Source organism: Sander vitreus, chromosome 19 (assembly GCF_031162955.1).
Source record: "Sander vitreus isolate 19-12246 chromosome 19, sanVit1, whole genome shotgun sequence".
Lineage (NCBI taxonomy): Eukaryota > Metazoa > Chordata > Actinopteri > Perciformes > Percidae > Sander > Sander vitreus.
Genome location: NC_135873.1, coordinates 3869103 through 3888160, shown reverse-complemented (window position 1 = coordinate 3888160; position 19058 = coordinate 3869103). Strand labels below are relative to the sequence as shown.

The 19058-nt window shown below is 41.6% G+C and overlaps 1 protein-coding gene across 8 annotated transcripts in view; it reads right to left on the bottom strand.

The window, feature by feature from the left end:
• Positions 1-720: 720 nt before the first annotated feature.
• Positions 721-19058, bottom strand: part of slc12a6 (solute carrier family 12 member 6) — a 30890-nt gene continuing 12552 nt past the window's right edge. For 4 of the 8 annotated variants that reach the window (XM_078275494.1, XM_078275497.1, XM_078275496.1 and 1 more), the window contains exons 5-27: positions 18716-18862; positions 18550-18604; positions 15656-15786; positions 14921-15162; positions 14717-14841; positions 14404-14589; positions 12383-12547; positions 11079-11177; positions 10636-10693; positions 10079-10253; positions 8976-9094; positions 8743-8841; positions 8543-8662; positions 8219-8323; positions 7623-7791; positions 7309-7504; positions 6997-7166; positions 6773-6904; positions 5543-5650; positions 5203-5259; positions 1846-2099; positions 1626-1759; positions 721-812 (exon numbers count right to left, since the gene is read on the bottom strand). In XM_078275494.1, coding sequence (XP_078131620.1) covers positions 721-812; positions 1626-1759; positions 1846-2099; positions 5203-5259; positions 5543-5650; positions 6773-6904; positions 6997-7166; positions 7309-7504; positions 7623-7791; positions 8219-8323; positions 8543-8662; positions 8743-8841; positions 8976-9094; positions 10079-10253; positions 10636-10693; positions 11079-11177; positions 12383-12547; positions 14404-14589; positions 14717-14841; positions 14921-15162; positions 15656-15786; positions 18550-18604; positions 18716-18862 — 3138 coding nt within the window. Of the gene's footprint in view, positions 813-1625; positions 1760-1845; positions 2100-2242; positions 2321-5197; positions 5260-5542; positions 5651-6772; positions 6905-6996; positions 7167-7308; positions 7505-7622; positions 7792-8218; positions 8324-8542; positions 8663-8742; positions 8842-8975; positions 9095-10078; positions 10254-10635; positions 10694-11078; positions 11178-12382; positions 12548-14403; positions 14590-14716; positions 14842-14920; positions 15163-15655; positions 15787-18549; positions 18605-18715; positions 18863-19058 lie in introns of those variants that run through there. The other 4 variants (XM_078275498.1, XM_078275499.1, XM_078275502.1 and 1 more) reach the window with 3 other exon arrangements.

Genomic DNA, 19058 nt, shown 5'->3' with positions numbered 1-19058 from the left:
TAGATTGTGAGAAAAAGCAGCAAGTTCAGACCAACACTGTTTAGCAATTAGAAAATAATTCAGTATCCACTTTGGATAAAACAAATTCTGAGGGTTGTGCATTTACTAATGTATATGGTGGATATGCTAAGAAAGGAGGCCCCTATTGATATGCAATTAAATGATAACCATTTTTTTCTTAAAAATTTTACACTTTCAAGTAAACAGAAACGCACACTGATTTTCCTTAAATGAACCAGTAAGCAGGTTTAAAACTAGAGGCTCTTCCCTTCCTTTGACACACTGTTATTAAGTAGTATTGTAATACACTTCAGTGTTTTCAGAAAACACTAATTCCAGGCATTCAGCCTACTCGTCAGTGGAACGCCCCCCCCCCCCAAAATACAACAATGGTCCCCTTCTCCAACAAACCATACATCCCTCAGGTGGAACACACACACACTTATTTTTTTGCTCGTTCGTGGAATTGTGTTGGCATTACTGTAGCTTGACATAAGTGGAATGGAAACCCTTGTCGTGACAGAAACGTGTAAAGATGAAAAGGGCTGAAGGGGAGGGAGGTGTTGGGCGTGACAACTGATGCTGCAGCCAATGACAGTCTCTCCTTTTGGGCCCACGTGCCCCCTCCCCCAGAGCTCACAGGCCCCCACCATCTCTCCCTTCGCTCACTTCTGCGTGATTGGCTGCGTCTTTAACGCTGGCTTCCTCCGTTTTGTCCAATCAGGAGTAGATGGTGATGACTTCACTTCCTCCACCTCTGACCAACAGAACGCGCTCCAATCCTTCCGTTAGGACCTCGAGGAACTCCATGTCTGGTCGGCAAGTTAAGGAGTGTTTCTGCAGAGTTTAGGTTCCTCTATACTGAGTGTACTGTTGCCACAGGACAAAAACCATGTGTTATGGTGAGAGTCTGATTGTCTGTCTATTTGTTAGCTGTACTTACAACCCTGTACAGGCCAGGCGGGTATAGATAAGGGATCGATATATGATACTTTGTCCGTGTACCATCTCACGTGTTGAAATAAAACACGTTTCTTGTTGTAATGATGAGCCGTTGTGTGTTTAAAATAACCAGACAACAAAGTACTTTTTGTAATATAACAAGATAAAGTGATAAGTTGTTTTGACAAATAGTTTCTTCTGCAAACGGAAATCATTTTGTGGTAATACTTCGACATTTTTTGAATAACTTTATATAGTTTAGGAATGATCTGCAATGTTGCATGTTTCTACAAAGTCTATGAAATGTGGTGTTCTAACATTTTGTGACTTTGAAAGATTAGAAAAGACTTGTGGTGCAATATGGTTCAAATATGGTTCAAATATGCCAATTTTCAGACCGTCTCTCATAGAAGACACTCATGGTGTTGCACTCGGTTGTTCACAAAACTGACAAAGAAGAGAAATATGTCAGGAATGAAAACAGAGAGCTTGAGAGAGAAGTTCAAACCCTGGCGGGAGGGCGTGAATGCCAGATCGTCGTTTTTTTGGAAAAGTTACAGAAATTGTCAGCCAACTGTCGAGTTTCTGAAGCTATTCGACCATCCAACAAACGCTTACTGGCAGCATAAATATCGCATTTGGTTAATATAAGTGAAGAAGTGCAACCCTCAGTTTAAGGATACAGTTCTCGTCTCCCTCCGTGTTCCTGGGTGGCCCTGGCATGTTGAGCAGGACAAGCCGGGCATCATGGGATTTGTTGACAATGACCTCGTTGAGCTTGACGGCGGTGTGCATCCGCCGGACGTTCGAGTGGTCCCTGAATAAAAAACAAGATGCATTTAACAAACCTGTCAAATGACCTACAGGGCTGAGAGAAGTTGTGAATGTGTTGTTTCCGCTCACGGCCTGATGCTGAGCATGTCTCTGAAGCCCTCCGGTGTGGAGCAGCCAGAGTGGGTGGCTCTGTACTGCGAGGTCTTCTCTTTGGTCCAGGTCATCTGAACTCTTCGGTGATGCTCGGCGCTGCCACCGCCGCCACCGCCGCCGCTACCAGCGCTCGTCGCCCTGTCTCGCTCCCCGCCGTCGGTGTCGTCGTCATCGTCGGATCCGATGCTCGTCAGCCGCAGCATGGAGTTACGGTCTTTCACCAGCTGAGCCTGGTTTAACACAAAGACACACAAACATGTTCCTTTCTAATCTCATCTCAACCTTTACTCTACCTCATCCGCTGCCTCCTGCTTCTACGCCTCTGCTCTCCCTTCCCCAACTCCTTACTCTCCGTCTCTCTCACTCTTTGTACCCGTCTGTCTCTGTCTCCTATGGAGGTGTTTGAGGTGTTGCTGACTCCAGCACTCATGTAGCTGGGGGAAAGATACACCTACAGACAACACAAGGTCACCTAACTTGCTAATACGAGACAAGACACGAGTCTACTCTAGCACTGGAGGATAACTACAGGGACAGATCGAAAAGAGTCAAATGGCAACTAGGGCTGGGCAATATATCGATATTATATCGATATCTATGTATGAGGCTAGATATCGTCTTCAAGTTTGGATATATCGTAATGTCGCAATATGACACAAGTGTTGTCTTTTCCTGGTTTTAAAGGCTGCATTACAGTAAAGTGATGTCATTTTCTGAACTTTCCAGACAGTTCTATTATTTGCCTTACCCATTTCAGGCTCTGACACACCAACCCGACGGCCGACTGTCGGTCTGATTAGTCTCCCTGAGTTGGTCTAAAAAGTGCCTCGGAACACACCGAAGCGACGGCGACTTGAGCGTACATTCTGCGCGTGCGCGAGACGTAATACGTCTCCATAACAGCAGGCGGCGCTAATCTGTATTGTCGCCCAAACCGATAATGGCGGCTCGTTCGGAATACGATCTCGTATTTTACGAAAATAGTTCACTGAAACGTGTTTCTGAAAACAAAACAAAAAGAAATAGGCCGTGCAATTGCTGAATCTGTCTTCATTTCAGATCGACAAAGGTCAGTTTAAAAGATTTTGGTCAGATTTTGAGAGGCGTTCGTCACGCTCCTCTCGCTCGTCATTTCCGGTAATTGGTCATTGAGTCCGACTGCCCACTGGCCGATTCATTCACTCATTGAATAAATATTTTTCGAAAGCACCAATAGTCAACCCTACAATATCGCTGCAATATCGCCATCAATGTATTTTGGTAAAAAAAAATAAAATAATTGTGATATTTGATTTTCTCCATATCGCCCAGTTCTAATGGCAACTGAAACTCAGAAGTGACTTATGAAAAAAGGAGAAGAGGAAGTTTCTTCTTTAGGTCAGCCTATTTAGAGCAAGGCAGTTTAATAACAAAATGTGCATTTTACCCAGATTGGACAAATTAATTGAATCCTTCAGATAAAGAACCTTTTAAGAGCTATAAAATGTCAGATGAACGATGACTTGAAGTTGAGAGTGTAACAAATGTGAGATATGATCTTACTGATCTCTAATTCATTCTCATTTTGTTTGCCCTTTTCACTACAGAGGCCAAACATCAGGGTCAACTACAGAAAGGCATTCCTTAGTAGCAGTAAGGATCCAGCGTCTTGGTCGAAGACACTTCTTTCCATTAGACTATGCCAACGTGCTACCTTAAATGTGCACTTATTGGTGTATTATTATTGGTATGAATAATAAAATATAACAGAACATGTAGACTTTTATTTTGTGTCTTTTTCTGAAGGATTCAGAGGTTTTTGCTGATCTAAAGAAAACTTTGCTTTAAAAAGGAGCATTCCGGTCAATTTCAACACGTAGCTCTGTCGTTTGTAAATTTGGAGGGCTGTCAGTAGCGAGAAAAACGAAAACAAATCGGTGTTGCCTACACCGTGTTATCCTCCTGCTAGTGTTAGCACCCAGGAGGCTGAAACCGGGGCAAGTTTTAAACGTGCTTTTAGCCTCTTAACACGTTTGAAATGTCATTACAAGTGCCTACCCATGTGAAGTGATTCCTTCCGAGTGAACACAGTGAATCTGACTGCAGTAGATGGGAAAGAAATGCATGAAAGTCGTGCTAAACCAGCTCTGTTTAGGTCCGGTGTTGAGACGGCAAGACGAGTGCTTCGGGACCGTCTACAAACTATAACACCGAAAAGAGATTTTCAAAAATAGGCATATTCTTATTTTTTAAAAGTAAGTGCTGTAGTACAACTTGCAGGACACAAGTTATAACTGAGGTAAGTTTGGAGACACTACCTTATTTAATCATTAAATTAATACATATTTTTTTGTAGACGGTCCCTAAGCACTCGTCTTGCAGTCTCAACACCGGAACTAAACAGAGCTGAATTAGCACAACATTTATGCATTTCTTTCACATCTACTGCAGTCAGATTCACTGTGTTCACTCGGAAGGAGGATAACGCGGTGTAGGCAGCACCGATTGTTTTCGTGTTTCTCGCTACTGACAGCACTCCAGCACTCCAAACGACAGAGCTACGTGTTGAAATCGACCGGAATTCTCCTTTAACAATGTGTCCAGAAACTGCTCTACATCACAAAATACAGCTGATGTTTTACTATTGTGTAAACTTACATCATCAAAACTCCAGCGTACCCGCTGAGGAGACCAGTGGCAAAAGGAGATTACATGAATTTTAATAATAAAGCTCAATGGGGGATGCTGCGCCTGCTGATATTAATTAAAAGTTTAATGAAACAAAACTATCTTGTTGTGTTCCACTTGGGTATAATGGACCTTAATTGTTACAAGCTAAATACCTAGCATTATTGGCCAATTTCTATACTGAATACGACCCTCTCATCTAGTATTGTGTGAAAATATTTTACAGAAATATCCTGCTCTCAGAGGCATTTATAAAATGTGATCTAGCATAGACCTAGCAAATTCCAAACCTTAAAATCAAGACCTTTGTCCATGTTAAGTCTCTTTTTAGCATCTGCTTTTATGTTGAAATCATGGAAGTCATGGAAGAAAATAACAACAATCTCAAAGCAAATTACTCATCATTATTAAACTTACATCATTTGCCTAAAACAAGGCTTTTATGAATTTCTTTCCCCTTTGATTTTCATTGACAAATCATTTTTGCAATTCCATCGTGTTTAAGATTTCCATAATATAGTAAATCACTTCATCTAAACAGTTTTACAAGAGGATAGTGAGCCAACTACCTTTACATTGTCTCAACAACATCCTGTACAATTTATAACTTTTCAATTTTTATAAAAAACGCATGAACTCACAGCTGGCCATAACCACTGACCTCACCTGAGACCTTGTAGCTCCACCTGCCTCTGGCCTACTGCTGCCGCTACCAGGGTTTCCCTGATAAAATGATGCACGACAATCACAAACAGATCAGACGAGTAGGTCACGGCTAATCTCGCATGCACCCGATATCTTGCATGCACCCGACCCAAATGCTGCTCACAAATCATTTAATACAACTTTTAATCCACCTGTATAATAATACTTTTTTTTTTGACTACTGGTGGAGGCAGTGTATGCAGTAACCCTTTCTTACTGCCTTGACTGTCTATATGCAAATCTACACCCTCTCTTCATACAGATGAAAATGAACGTTCATGTGCACTTAACCTAGGCTTACCTCTCTTTCCCGGTCTGATTTAGACAGTCGCATTTGTCTGAGCATCTGAGACCTCTGCTCCATCATCAGGGTCCTTTCATAGGTGTATGCACTGATGTCACTGTCATGCTGAGAGGAGGAGGAGGAGGAGGAGGAGGAGGAGGAGGAGAAGAGAGAGAGAGAGAGAGAGACATATTAAGAGAAGAACATTACTCATGTTTAACAGTTCATGTGAATGTCCCAGAACAATGTGTATTGGCTAGCTATACATCTAAGACTTTTTATGCGAGCACATCATTTTATATCCAACATGTCTTTTTAAATGTTATTGCCTTATTTTGTTTATATTACTTTTGGGTATTGTTTTTCTAGTTTCACTGGTATTGTTGTAATTGGCTGATTTTATTTCACTGCAGTCCTGAAATGGTTTTTATTCCAGTTTCACTGTAAAGCACTTTGTAACTTTGTTTTGAAAAGTGCTGTATAACTTAAAGTGTATTGCCGGCATTATTATTATTATTATAATAATTATTATTATTATTATTATTATAATAATAATAAGCATTGCAGATTTGTTACATGGTTGTTGAAATTTTACAGTGTGAAGTAAGGTTTGGTAGTTTTTGAGTGTTTAGAATTTTTGTTTTTGCATGATGTGTAAAATGTCTTGAAAATCAAATTATTCCAACATGCACAAAAAGGTCTTCCACAGACAAAAAGATGATAGCTGCTACATTAGCTGTCTTGACGTGAATAGCTGCAATATTGGAGCCCCAGCTGACTGGGCTGTTGGGCCTCCAGGTGGATGTTAGGCTCTGGCTAACTACTGTAGCAGTTAATCTAACAATCGCATGTTTGAGGGGCACAGACTGAAAAAAGACTGCACACTGATCAGCGCTCACGGTGTAGTGTTATTTAATCTGTCCCTACCTGCCGGGTAGCTAATGCTAGTTATGAGCCACTAAGTGCTGTATGGGATAACACATATTTTTTTGAATATGCATAACTTTGACAGCCTTCAAGTACTGTGGTTCTTTTGTTATTCCTTCTCTGCAGCCTGCACATGTAGGCCTACAAATATGATGTTTCAATCAGGCTTTAGTCTTCTTGCACGTTGCAAAATCAATTAAAATCGTGAATCATCTCCAAGCATGAAAAAATTATTTTGATTTTATTTTCCTGGAAAAGATTTTGTTAATAATATTTCTGGAAATATCCTGATTAACAACCCCAGTGTTGTGAGAAGCGTACCATCTCAACTACTTCCACCTCAGCCTCAATGCGTAGGTGATAGAGGAAGGTTGCCAGATCCTTCTTCATCTGGATGGAGTTATCCTCCATCTGGGCCACTGTGAAGATTCGCATCCCACACTTACGCCACACCTGAGGAAGAGAGGATATTCAGCGTGGTGCAGCCATATTATCAACGACAAAAAGACATTAAAAATGTGTTAAAATACAGAACATGCTCCTACTTTGTGTTGGCGCAGCAGGAAGGGCAGCAGCATTAGCATCCCCCCATCGTGGACAATCCACCAGACGTCGATGTAGCCCTCTGTGCAGGGCTCACTGTTGCTGGGGAACAGGGAGATGTTTTTGGGCACCAGCAGGGCCAAGTGGGCTGCTGTGGTCACCCGCACTGTGTCTGGAAGGAAGAGAGGGGGCGCTGTTAGCCTGCTAACTCTGAAGCAAAAACTACGAGATCAGGAAAAGAAAAAAAAAAGACCCTCTCATTTTCTAACTCTGATTTGACAGTTGAGAATGATTTCCCATCCTCTTCGACTCACTGATGAAGGTCTTCCAGGACTGTGGGTCCTCGCTCTGCCTCCAGGCGTGAGGCCAGCCCATCACCACAGTGTTGGGCTTCATTCCTCCCAGGCCGCTGGACTGGATCATGTGGCTGATACCTTCACGCGGCTTCTGGGCCACGATACACTGACAGAAGCCCTTCACACGTTCCTTATCCATCAGGTGCTTCAGAGTCTGAAATGGGAAGAATTTAGCACAACCTTCTGTCATCCGAAGATAAACTGATCTGCAGACTGACGAAGCTTCACATGAAACACCGTTTCAGAAACGCTGCCAAGATAGAACTTCCAACCTGTTCAGCAGCGAGGGCCTCGCCGTAGCTTTGGAGGAAGTTTCCAGAGACGACGGTGCCAACGATGGTTAGGCCCTTTCCCGCCTTCAGCTGGTTGGCAAACGTCAGCAGGCGAGGAGACTTGACGTGGGCGTCCTCGTCCAGTTTTAGTAAGACTAACACCTGGGGCCTGGAGAAGGGCGGGCGGGAAGATGAGCGTGCTTAGTGTATTTTAAGACTCAATAGCAGCAGGTTCTCCTACTCAATCTATGGAGAAACTATTGTACATTCAAAAAGCTCCTTCAGTAATTTGTGAAACGTGACCACACTGAGCAGTGTAGTTTTTGGGAGTCTTGTTGTATATTAGTGATATCTGATGTTTGTTCTTTCATCTTACATCACTGAATATTTTGACTAAATTTGGTTCACTATCCTTTGTTTCTTTGATTTCTTTATTTAGAGCATTTGGAAAATTGTGCGTTTTGTTGCATAATCCAAGTACAGTCACTCAGGGGCCACTGGCAATGCAAAGAGCTGTATGCTGAACTTTTTGATGGCAGTAAAGATTTATTATATTTGGTGACAGGTTGTGAGAAAATAAAGCTTCAGTTCTGTACCTCCAGTTCTTGGTGTGCGGTGGTCCCTCTTCCAACCTCAGGAGGGCATAGCGGGCAGCACTGAGCGAGAGACCGCGGATCCCATCCCCCCACTCCTTCTCCGCTCTGATATACACACACACATGGATACATGTTTGTACTGCGTGTTGTAAACCGTGTACACTGCGACCTCCCCTGACACACACTCACAGAAAAACACTGATGATTTTCACACTGGCAATAGACACACAGATTCTTCTGAACGCACACTTTGACACACACCACTCTTGACCATGCCGTACATGTACCATCATGTGGGGGGAATACATCTCCATGGCAACATACCCGTGGTACTCAATGTACTTGTAGATCATGCCAGCGATCACCATGGCAACGATTGCGTAGTACCAGGAGGATATGAACATGAGTGCCAGGCAGATAGTCATCCCCAAAAACGACAAGGTCCTTGACACACCAGAGGCACAGATTAGTATGTGTAGTGTGTGTGTGTGTGTGTGTTTGTGTGTGTGTGTGTTTTGTAGTACCAGTGGTAATAGGAAAAGCGCGGCCTCCAGTTGGGCGTCCTCAGGAGGGTCTGGAGGCCACAGGCCAGGTTCACAAACAGATAACACATCAAGAAGAACCTAAATAAAGAAAGTGAATTAAAACTGAAGCCCCTGAAGGAGAAATATACAAGTTCCAATAGTGAGATACTTGGGACTGAGACACCCCCTACACACACACACACAGACACACACACACACAGCCTGTGACTCACATTGTAAGGATGGGAGCCACCAGGTCCAGAGAGGCGATGAGTATCCCCAGCTCGGCTATTAGGGCTGTGAGCAGCAGGGCCCAGGTGGGCTCCCCGTTAGCCTTCCCATGGCCAAACACCTGGCAGAAACACACACACACACACACACACACACAAAGGGAAAGAGTAAAAATAGATATAAGTGCACCAAGCAAATCAGACTAAAAATGGGACAGTTTACCCAGAAGCACAATGAATCTTTTTTTCCCATCTTACCCAGAGTGCTAACTGTTTGCTCAGATAATTGTAAAGAAAAAATGCAATAGCAACATCTTTTTTTTAAACAAAATGAAATGACAATCCATAGGCCATACAGCGAGCTTTTACTCCTAAAATTTGCGTGCTACCCATCTTATCCCCACATGCTGTAGAGGGCTAAAAGCGTTGGCTACAAGGTCTTTGGATCGTTGCAATTAACACGGTTATTATACGGCAATTGGAAAGAGACAACAGTTTGAGCACAGCAAAACAAATTGAGCTGCATTACTTAAGCATGGGCATTTAAGCACTATCTCCAAATCTCAATAAATCACACTGAAACTGTCTGAAATAAATGAATAACACTCAAGGTAAGAGGAAACATACATTATGTTACGTAGGATGAATTCTCCTTCAGGATTTCCTCCTGGTATTTCTGCACCGACCTTTCTTATTTGTGAGAAGTGATGAAATTTAAATGTGTAAAAGTTAAATTAAAGTGTGTTTAATTTCACAAGGTGTCACGTTTCTTTCTTACTTTTAGTTAAAACAGTGTCCAACAAAACATTTCTTTCCCCACTGGAAACAATTCTGGCCCAGTGTATACTTTTACTGGCTCAGAAAAAGAGAGAAAAAAAACACTTCCATAAATCTGTTCATTTATTAATAATTTTGTCATATGGTTTTGGTATATACGTTTTATTATTAAAATCATGCAACAAAGCTAATTTGCTGCAATGCTATGACGACGAGATGCTCATCAGGCAAATATCAGATATTTAAAGTAACAGTAACAAGACGGTCTGTAACAATTATTATGTTCATTTGGATCCCTGCAATTGAAAATGAATATTTGCAGCTCTAACCCGGAGGAAGGGGATGATGTTGTCCTTGGCAATGGCCTGTAGAAGTCGGGGCGCGCCGGTCAGTGACTGGAGGCCTGCGCCACATGTTGAGAAGAAAGAGCCAATCACAATGACCCAGGGAGTCGGCCAAGCCAGAGTCCCCACCACCAGATTCCCTTTGACTGAGTCGCCAAACCTGCGGAGGGAAATACATACAAGTGTTTAGAGCTTTTAAAGCAGTGGAAAAACGTATTACAACTATTCTTTTTCAACAAAACACACACAATAAAATGTATCTCTCAGACATAACAGGACATAACACACACACATATACATACATATATATATACATACATACATATATATACATACACATATATACATATACATATATATATATATATATATATATACATACATACATACATACATATATATATATACATACATATATATACATACATACATACATATATATATATATATATATATATATACATACATACATACATATACATACATATATACATATATATATATATATATATATGGTCAGATGCAAGAGCAGATATACTGACTTGTCTCTGAGGACCACTCCCTCGATGCAGGTTCCAAACAAGACAACGCTGCTCAGGTCTGGATGGACAGCACTCAGGAAAACGATACTCAGCAGTTGAATCAAATCAGATCAAGTGCATCCTAAGTGCCCTTTAGACATAATAGAACTATAAAAGGAGCAATTAATTTAGCTTAAATGTGAGACAGACTGTTTCCATAATAAAACAGAGAAAAGCTAGCTGGAGAGTCCCTAAACTATTACGATACAACTTTAATTGCATACCATCAAAAACAACATGTTGTTGTCGAGTTGCTGAAGGAGGCTAGTACTTCTTTAGCAGGAGGTTTTAAACACACATTCTCTGGGGGGGAAAAAGTGTTGCTGTGTTGTCATTGTAGTGACTGTAAACCCACTGAGATAAAAAAAAATTTGGGAATGCTACTTTGAGTAGTTTTTGGATACAGACGATGGAGGTGGTGAGGATGGCGAGAATGGTTCCAATGGGGATGGAGCGCTGGGCATCTTTCAGATCGCCCGACCGGTTGGAACCAGCCATGATTCCTGAGGAAAAGAAGAAAATCATTTTGATTAATGGGATTATTAACCTAAGCGTTAGTATTAAGTAGTTCTACTTAGTTATCCGTATTGACATTTATTATAAATAGCATTTGTGTTCATGATGGCATGTTTTTAAAGGTCAAGAACCCCTTGATGACAGCTTGCATATCATGCTCGTTTAAAATGTATCAAACAGTGTTGAGAGGTTGTGGGAAGCAAAATAAGTGTAAAAATATTCTTCAGTATAGGGGAGAATCCATCTGTTTTGACCTGTTTACAATTTAAAATCTAAAAAGGTGCTTTAAGCGATGTCACGTGTTTTTTAGGCTACATTTTTTTGTCACATACAGCAAACTCCTCTCTCCTCACTATCCGCTAGCTGCCTGTCCCCTGAACACACTGCAAAAAAAAAAAAAAACGTGGTCTCTGTAGACAGCCCAGGCTCCACAAACACCAACAAAAACAAACTGCGCCAACCTGCACCACGAAAACAACAGTCTTCCAGCCAATAAACGACAAGGAGGAGTTGGTGGGGCTGAGAGGGCGCTCAGCTGCCTGTCCCTAGAAACGCACACGTGGTCTCTGTAGACAGCCCAGGCTCCACAAACACCAACAAAAACAAACTGCGCCAACCTGCACCACGAAAACAACAGTCTTCCAGCCAATAAACGACAAGGAGGAGTTGGGGGTGGGGGCTGGAGGGGTTAGTGCGCGGAAGGACGGGGGGGGGGACGGGATGAGGAGGAGGGAGGGGCGAGCTAGGTTCCGTTTTGTTTGACAATACTTCGAACGTCAACAAGAAGTGACCTCACCCAACATTGCTTAGAGCACCTTGAATTTGAATTTTTTTTTTTTAAATCAAAAATAGATTTTTTTGTATATTGTCTTGCAAAATTGTTGATTGTTCGAGATAAATGAATAAATGAAATGAAATTCAAACCGAACTACACAGATTGAAGTTTTGATTGCGCGAGTAGAAAGACATCCAAGATGCCTGACAGAATACGAGTCCTGAAAAAGACATGATGTGCTTGATCCTGAAACAGCGTGAATCAACAGCACCCCCACCGTGTTCTTCCTGTCAATAATGCATTTTCATAAACACAATGATGACTGCATTATGCTTACAGTTTCTTAAGTGTTTCTATTAAGGTACACTTAAACACAGCTGGTTTAGCAGACGAGGAAGGGCAAGAAAGTGTCTGTACCTGTGACGGAGGGGAAGAAGATTCCCACCAGCAGTGTGAAGGAGGTGGTGATGTCAGCAAACACATAAGGCTGTTGAGTGGAGGCCGGATGTGCATCGTGAGTGGAGATAAGGGAGCCTTTCTCCAACACGTCCCCTCGGCTGGGGTAGGAGCTCCACAGGTTCTCTACGAGGAGCAGATTTCAGTAAGATTTCTACTAAAAGCAACACCATAGTTGCTTTTGATTACTTCTGTAGCTCAAAGAGCACTGACTTTCCTTTTTTGACTGCCTCAATCGGTTAGTTTGTTTGGGTTATTGTGTGACTTTGGTGTTTTAAAGGTTTAGTTCAGATTCACCAAAGTCACAGAATAACACAAACAAACGAATCGATCGAGAAGCGGTAGACCAGCAACTAGAAACCTGTGTTGTGGAAAAGGAGTCTGGTGGCTTTGAAGAGAGAATATATAAAAGCTTCAGTTCCCCACGGGAAAAGACTGTCTGACAGCAAGGTCAATCGGTGAAAATATTCTAAATAAAGGTGGGCCTTTTTAAAAGTGGCTTATTAAAGGAGAATTACGGTCAATTTCAACACCTAGCTCTGTTGTTTGGAATTTGGAGTGGTGGCAGCAGCAAAAAAAAAAAGAAAACAATCGGTGTTGCCTACACCGTGTTATCCCCCTGCTAGCGTTAGCATCCAACAGGCTTAAACAGGGCACGTTTTAAACGTGCTTTTAGCCTCTAAACATGCTCAAAATGTCATTACAAGTGCCTACCCATGTGCAGTGATTCCTTCCGAGTGAACACAGTGAATCTGACTGCAGTAGATGTGACAGAAAGGCGTAACAGTTGTGTTAATCCAGCCAGTGCACATCTCCTCTGTTTATTTCCTGTTTTCCGGTCAAGTTCATACTAGTCAATGTTTAAGCCTGTTGGGTGCTAACGCTAGCAGGGGGATAACACGGTGTAGGCAGCACCGATTGTTTTTTTGTTTTTTTTGCTACTGCCACCACTCCAAATTTCCAAACAACAGAGCTACGTGTTGAAATCGACCAGAATGCTCCTTTAACACAGTTCCCAAAATGTAAAACCATTACTTTAAATGTAAACTGAAACTGTAAGCAAACAAAATTATTGAAAATAATTTCCGCATGTTTTTACATATGAATGAAAATTTGACAAATGGTTTTGATTGCTTAAATCCTCTTTCTGATTTAGTTGAACTGAAATCTGATTCCTCAATGGAATTCATGAGAGGCTAAAAAATATCATTCAGTCCTTCCAGAAAAAGAGTTTTTTTGTGATTGTTGCGGGCAAAAATCCTTGATTATGCGGCACGTTTTCTTAAGAAATGCGATGGAATATGCGGGATATTTATGCAATTTTATGCTATGAAAATTGCGGGAACTTGCGGTTTCATCACGGCTTCATCGTGACGATGTTCACGTCGCGTAATTATGTCACTTCATAACGTGTCCATGGCAACAGGGGAAATTGGCTGCTCTTGTGTGAAATAAACGCAACATTTTTCAACTTTCTGCTAAGATATAGGCTATGTGACCTTTTTGTAACTAAAATGCGGGGATTATGAAATGAATGCAAGCCCCGCATATTTTGCGCGGAAATCGTCAATTTATGCAGCGAAAGTGCGGCGTATTTGAAAAAATGCGCCCCCCCCCCCGCATAAATATGCGGACTTTGGCTGATTATGCATTGAATTATGCGATCGCATAATCGCGTTTTTCTGGAGGGACCGATCATTGTTTACAGTGAATTAATGCCACTAAATGAGGTGGAACTTTCAATCAAGGTAATATTCATCATGTGCTCACATCATCTACTTTTAACAGTCTTGTCTGCTCCTCTGTGTTTTTTAAATATTTAAATGTGGATATCTCTGTATTGAAATTCTCTCTCTCTCTTTCTCTCTCTCTCTCTCTCTCTCTCTCTCTCTCTCTCTCTCTCTCTCTCTCTCTCTCTCTCTCTTTCTCTCTCTCTCTCTCTCTCTCTCTCTCTCTCTCTCTCTCTCTCTCTCTCTCTCTACCTGAAATGATCCCACTGGCCAGACCGGGAATCCCTTCGATCTCAGAAAAATTGTTGGAAAGGAAGTATTGGTCACAGGTGGCGTTGATTTCCGGGCCCTGGCAAAACTGCTTCCAAAGATACGTGGTCTTCTCCACCAGATCGGTAGCAAGGCTGGGGTCAAAGGTCGGGCTCATAGTGCTGGTTTCTAATGGGAGGAATACAGTGTGTCAAAAATCCTGAACCAGTGTGTGTGACTAGGATACGCTTTTACTTCCCATGATTCTTGCGGGCAATAAGTAAGTAACAAATATCAATGTCACCCTGGTACCCACCATTAATCAGTGTGACGTTGTCACCTCTCTCCACCGGCTCTTTGATCTGCAGCAGGATGGTTTTTGCACATTGGTTTTCATCAATTTCATGTCCGTTGATAGTTCGGTTTCCCAGCATGCACACACTGTTGGAAGCCCGTCGGTCAGTCAAATCAGAGAGAGATAAAGGATTGGTCAGCGTTGTACTTTTGAATCAACACTTACGGGAAGTGTGGCGGTTTGAAGGCAGAGACCAGCGCCCCGATGTAGATGGAAACTATGGAGACGATGACGCAGGCTAAGAAGATGGAGGCCAGTTTGTTGACGTACTTCACACCCACAAAGATCAGCAAGGACATCAGGAGGAGACAGATGGAGCCGTAGACCCGCATGTTGTTCAACATGGCTGCCCCTTCGCCTTCAGGGTGCTTTGACACAAAAATGGCTGCCTTAGGTGCTATGTACATCTGGTGGAGGGAGGGAGAGAACAGTGGATTTTTTTGATGATTTTTGCATCAATGTGATCAAGTATCTTCATTTGCTAGGCCACAGTTCCTCAACTAGGAAATTGAGGAATCTTTCCTTAATTATCACTGCTATATAAAAGTTTAATTACAGATAAATCCTAGAGAAAGGGGTGAAGATCAATCATCTTTATTTATATAGCACCTTGCAAACATAAACGCAATTGTGCTGAACAGTAATTGAAAAACATCAGACAATGAAAAAGGAATAATAATAAGATAACAAATATATATAAATGGATGTAGGGACCAATGCACACTAAGATAAATAACAATAGAAATTATAATACGTTAACACAAATATAAACACTAAAAAACAGTTAAAAATAATAATAGCATTATACTTGTAATACACTACGTGAAAGCCAGACATAAGTAAGACAAGTAGGTTTTTTAAGATGGTAGTAATGATGATGACGATAAAGCCGAAACCCACCAGAAGGATCTCAATGGCTCCCAGGATGTACATGGCTCCAGCGAAGGTGGTGCCCAAGTAGAAACACAGGCCCACCGCCCCCCCAAACTCTGGACCCAGAGAGCGACTAATCATGAAGTAGGCGCCTCCCGCTGGGGGGGGGGAGGAGGAGGAGAAGAGAGGAGGGAGTGAGAGAGAAAGGGAGAGAGAGAGAGAGAAAGAGAGAGAGAGAGATAGATAGAGAGAGAGCGGGGCAGGTTGTACATCAGGGTGGAAAGAAGTGGAAATTGTGAGGGAGAGGAAAAGCAGGGTGGTAGAAGAATAAGAAATGGGGAAAATTAAAGATAGAATGTAAAGAGAACAGAGGGAGGAGAGGAAGGACAAGAGGAGGAGATGGGACATAAAAAGAGAGAGAAAGAGAGACAGAGAGGGATTGATGTTAGTCAACATTATGATGTTAGGAGGTAAAGAGAGAGAGAGAGAAAAGAGGACAGCTGATGATAGAAGTCATCCTATGCTTGAAGAAATAAGCATAATGTTCTACATGACACATTGGAGTAAGAAGACAGAGCAGGTCTTTGGTCAAATGGTATCTGCAAATGACGCTTTTCAGCTGCATCCTAAAGTAAACTCTTTTCAAAAATTGTCTTTAGGGCTGGTATCAGACCTCAGTACGATATTTGGTACCGTCTGAAATGTGTCCGTAGCACCAGTAATCGAAAACTGACTGTACTGATCATCAAATGACTGAACAGATTTATAGTTTTGCTTACTTGTTCTCTGATCTGTCGGTTTCTGATTTGCCATTTTTATTTTTAACTTTTTTTCTGCTTATGTTAAAGCAACACTAGAGAACTTTTCCCGCTTCGGTCCCCCTACAGGTTGGAAGCGGAATTGTCCATTACATTCAGTGTTGGGGAAGTTCCTTTACTTTACTCGTTACTTTTACGTTACTTTTAAAAGCAGGCGTCCCTGGCAGAGACTGAAGTTAATTATACAAAAACTATCTTTGACCATAAAGCCAATCTCTGGTTTATCAGTGAAGTGTCTGAACTACACTGCAGACTGGATTCTCTACTCATAGAGTGACGGCTGATTCATTATGAACGAGTCCAGCAGTAGTCAGTAGGAGCACGTTACACTACTTTTTACCCAAAAAAGTAGTTACGTTACTGTAACACGTTAAACCCAACACTGATTACATTACATTGTCCAGGTCATTTGAACTACAGATCCGCTACCCGATCTGGCAAACTTGCATAATGTAATGAAATGGACAGTTCTGCTTCCAACCTATAGGGGGACTGAAGCGGGAAAAGTTCCCTAGTGTTGCTTTAAAGGGTTATTTCTGGGGGTTTTCAACATTGACCCTATTTTCCCATGAATATGTGTTTAAGTGACTAAACTTAAGTCAAGATTTCAAATCTTTGAAATTGATCCAGTATTGAGCAAGAATGCTGTAACCGTCAGCAATGTAATAATATTAGGCAAATGCACATGGTTGATGTATGTCCACTAAAAGTGCTTGTTTTAGCTGCTGACAGGTTCAGAATGTTAATATAAGTGTCAAATTGTGTTCTAAATGTCCTAGACAACTGGTACTCCAAGTGAGCTAAAAAAAAAAACGTTTAATTTGCTAATACAATTTGAACCAGTTATTTAAAAAAAAAAAAAAAAAAAAAAAAAACACAAGAGGGAATCATACAAGTAAGAGAAACTGCAGTGTTTGGTTTCCAAAATGCAACCCTTTGACAAAGAATGGTCACATATTTCCAAAGACGGACAATAAAAGTAATGTTAACAAAAAAGTGGGTATATGAATGTGCTACAAGAACTGTCTCAACAATCATCGCACTGAATTTGAAAAATAAAAGTGAAGGGTATTTAGTATTGTGTTATATATCTTTACATAAACTGCTCCAAACAGCTCTATTGTAGTCCAGCCTTTACTTCCGGGACAAACGTGCGTCACTTTGTAACACACGTTATAATGCTTGCCTAGCTGCTAGCATGGCACTCCCTCATGCCCTGCAGCTGACAAGCTAGCAGTGCTTACTGCGCTTGTGCGACTCCCAACAAAAATATGAACAGAAGTGAGATGTCTCACTCTGTAGCTAAAACAGAGAGCTCAACACACAGGGTGAAAAGAGGAGCTGCAGCAATGTGCAGTACAACAAATATATATGGTGTTTTCTGAAAATTAAACCACATAAACCTATTCTGGTACAACCTCTAAATACTATTACGAACCTGAAAATGAGCATAATATGAGCACTTCAAGCTGTATTTAGGAAGCCAAACACCTTTGATTACTCCTTCACATTAACCAAAGTAAACTACATAAATACAGTATCAACTACCATCTGAGACTAGATGGTGAGAAAGCACGAGAAGTTGTTTAGGTGAGAGAGAAAAAACAGCATGGAATGAAATGTCTGATGCCAAACAAGACACATTAGATTAATTATCTATGTTACCGAGGGTTGTCATTCTATGGTCAATTATCGAAATGTCACATGCTAGTGGAAATATCACACTACTTTGACATTTGGGATACTTGTCTAGAGGTGTTCCAGTGAGAGGTAAAGTCACTGGCAGATAAATATCCTGGGTTTTTAATGTGTGTACAGACAGACAGGGAAGAGGTAGACAGAGGGAGAGACAGGACAAACAGAAATAACACTCATTAGAAACACAAAGTACTTTATCAGCTGGAAGAGGAGGGAAAGGGAAAACAACCTGGACAATTCAAAAGAACACCTACAGAGGCCACTTGGCTGAGTAAACTAAAAATGGCAGCCATAGAAAAGTTTGATTACGGTGGGAATAGCTGTGTGAGAGTCAGATTACCACAGCACACCAGTGCCACATGTAGGTAAAGGAAGGGAGGGAAAGAGTGAAACGTGGAGGAATACCTGGTACCACTCCATTAGTGGCGATAGCACTCATGGATATTGCAGTCAACAACGTCTGCAGAGAGACAGAAAGAGACAGAGTTTAAAAAAAAAAAAATGTTTTAGAGTTTAAATTTTCGTCTCGTCGTGCCTATCCGATAACAGCTGGACACTCAAAAATACTCACACAGCAACAGCATATGAAGACAATACAGAGGGCCTGCAGCACCCCAGCACTTCCCACCACCCAGGTCAACCGCAGGAATAGGATGACACCGAAGATGTTCTGGAGGCAGGGCAGGTAAACTCCCATAAACGTCCCCATCTGTGGCGACTGGAAGGTAGAAAAAGGACAAAAATCAACCTCAATTGATTATTACTAAATGTTGTTGTTGGTTTTTTTTTAAGCTCCATTTAGACAAACTCCTTTTTTCTACTTTTTCCTTTAGGGAAACAAAGAGAAACACAGCACATACTACAGCAGTGATTTTAAACTGGATGTTAATTCATAGTAACTTATACTGCAAAGA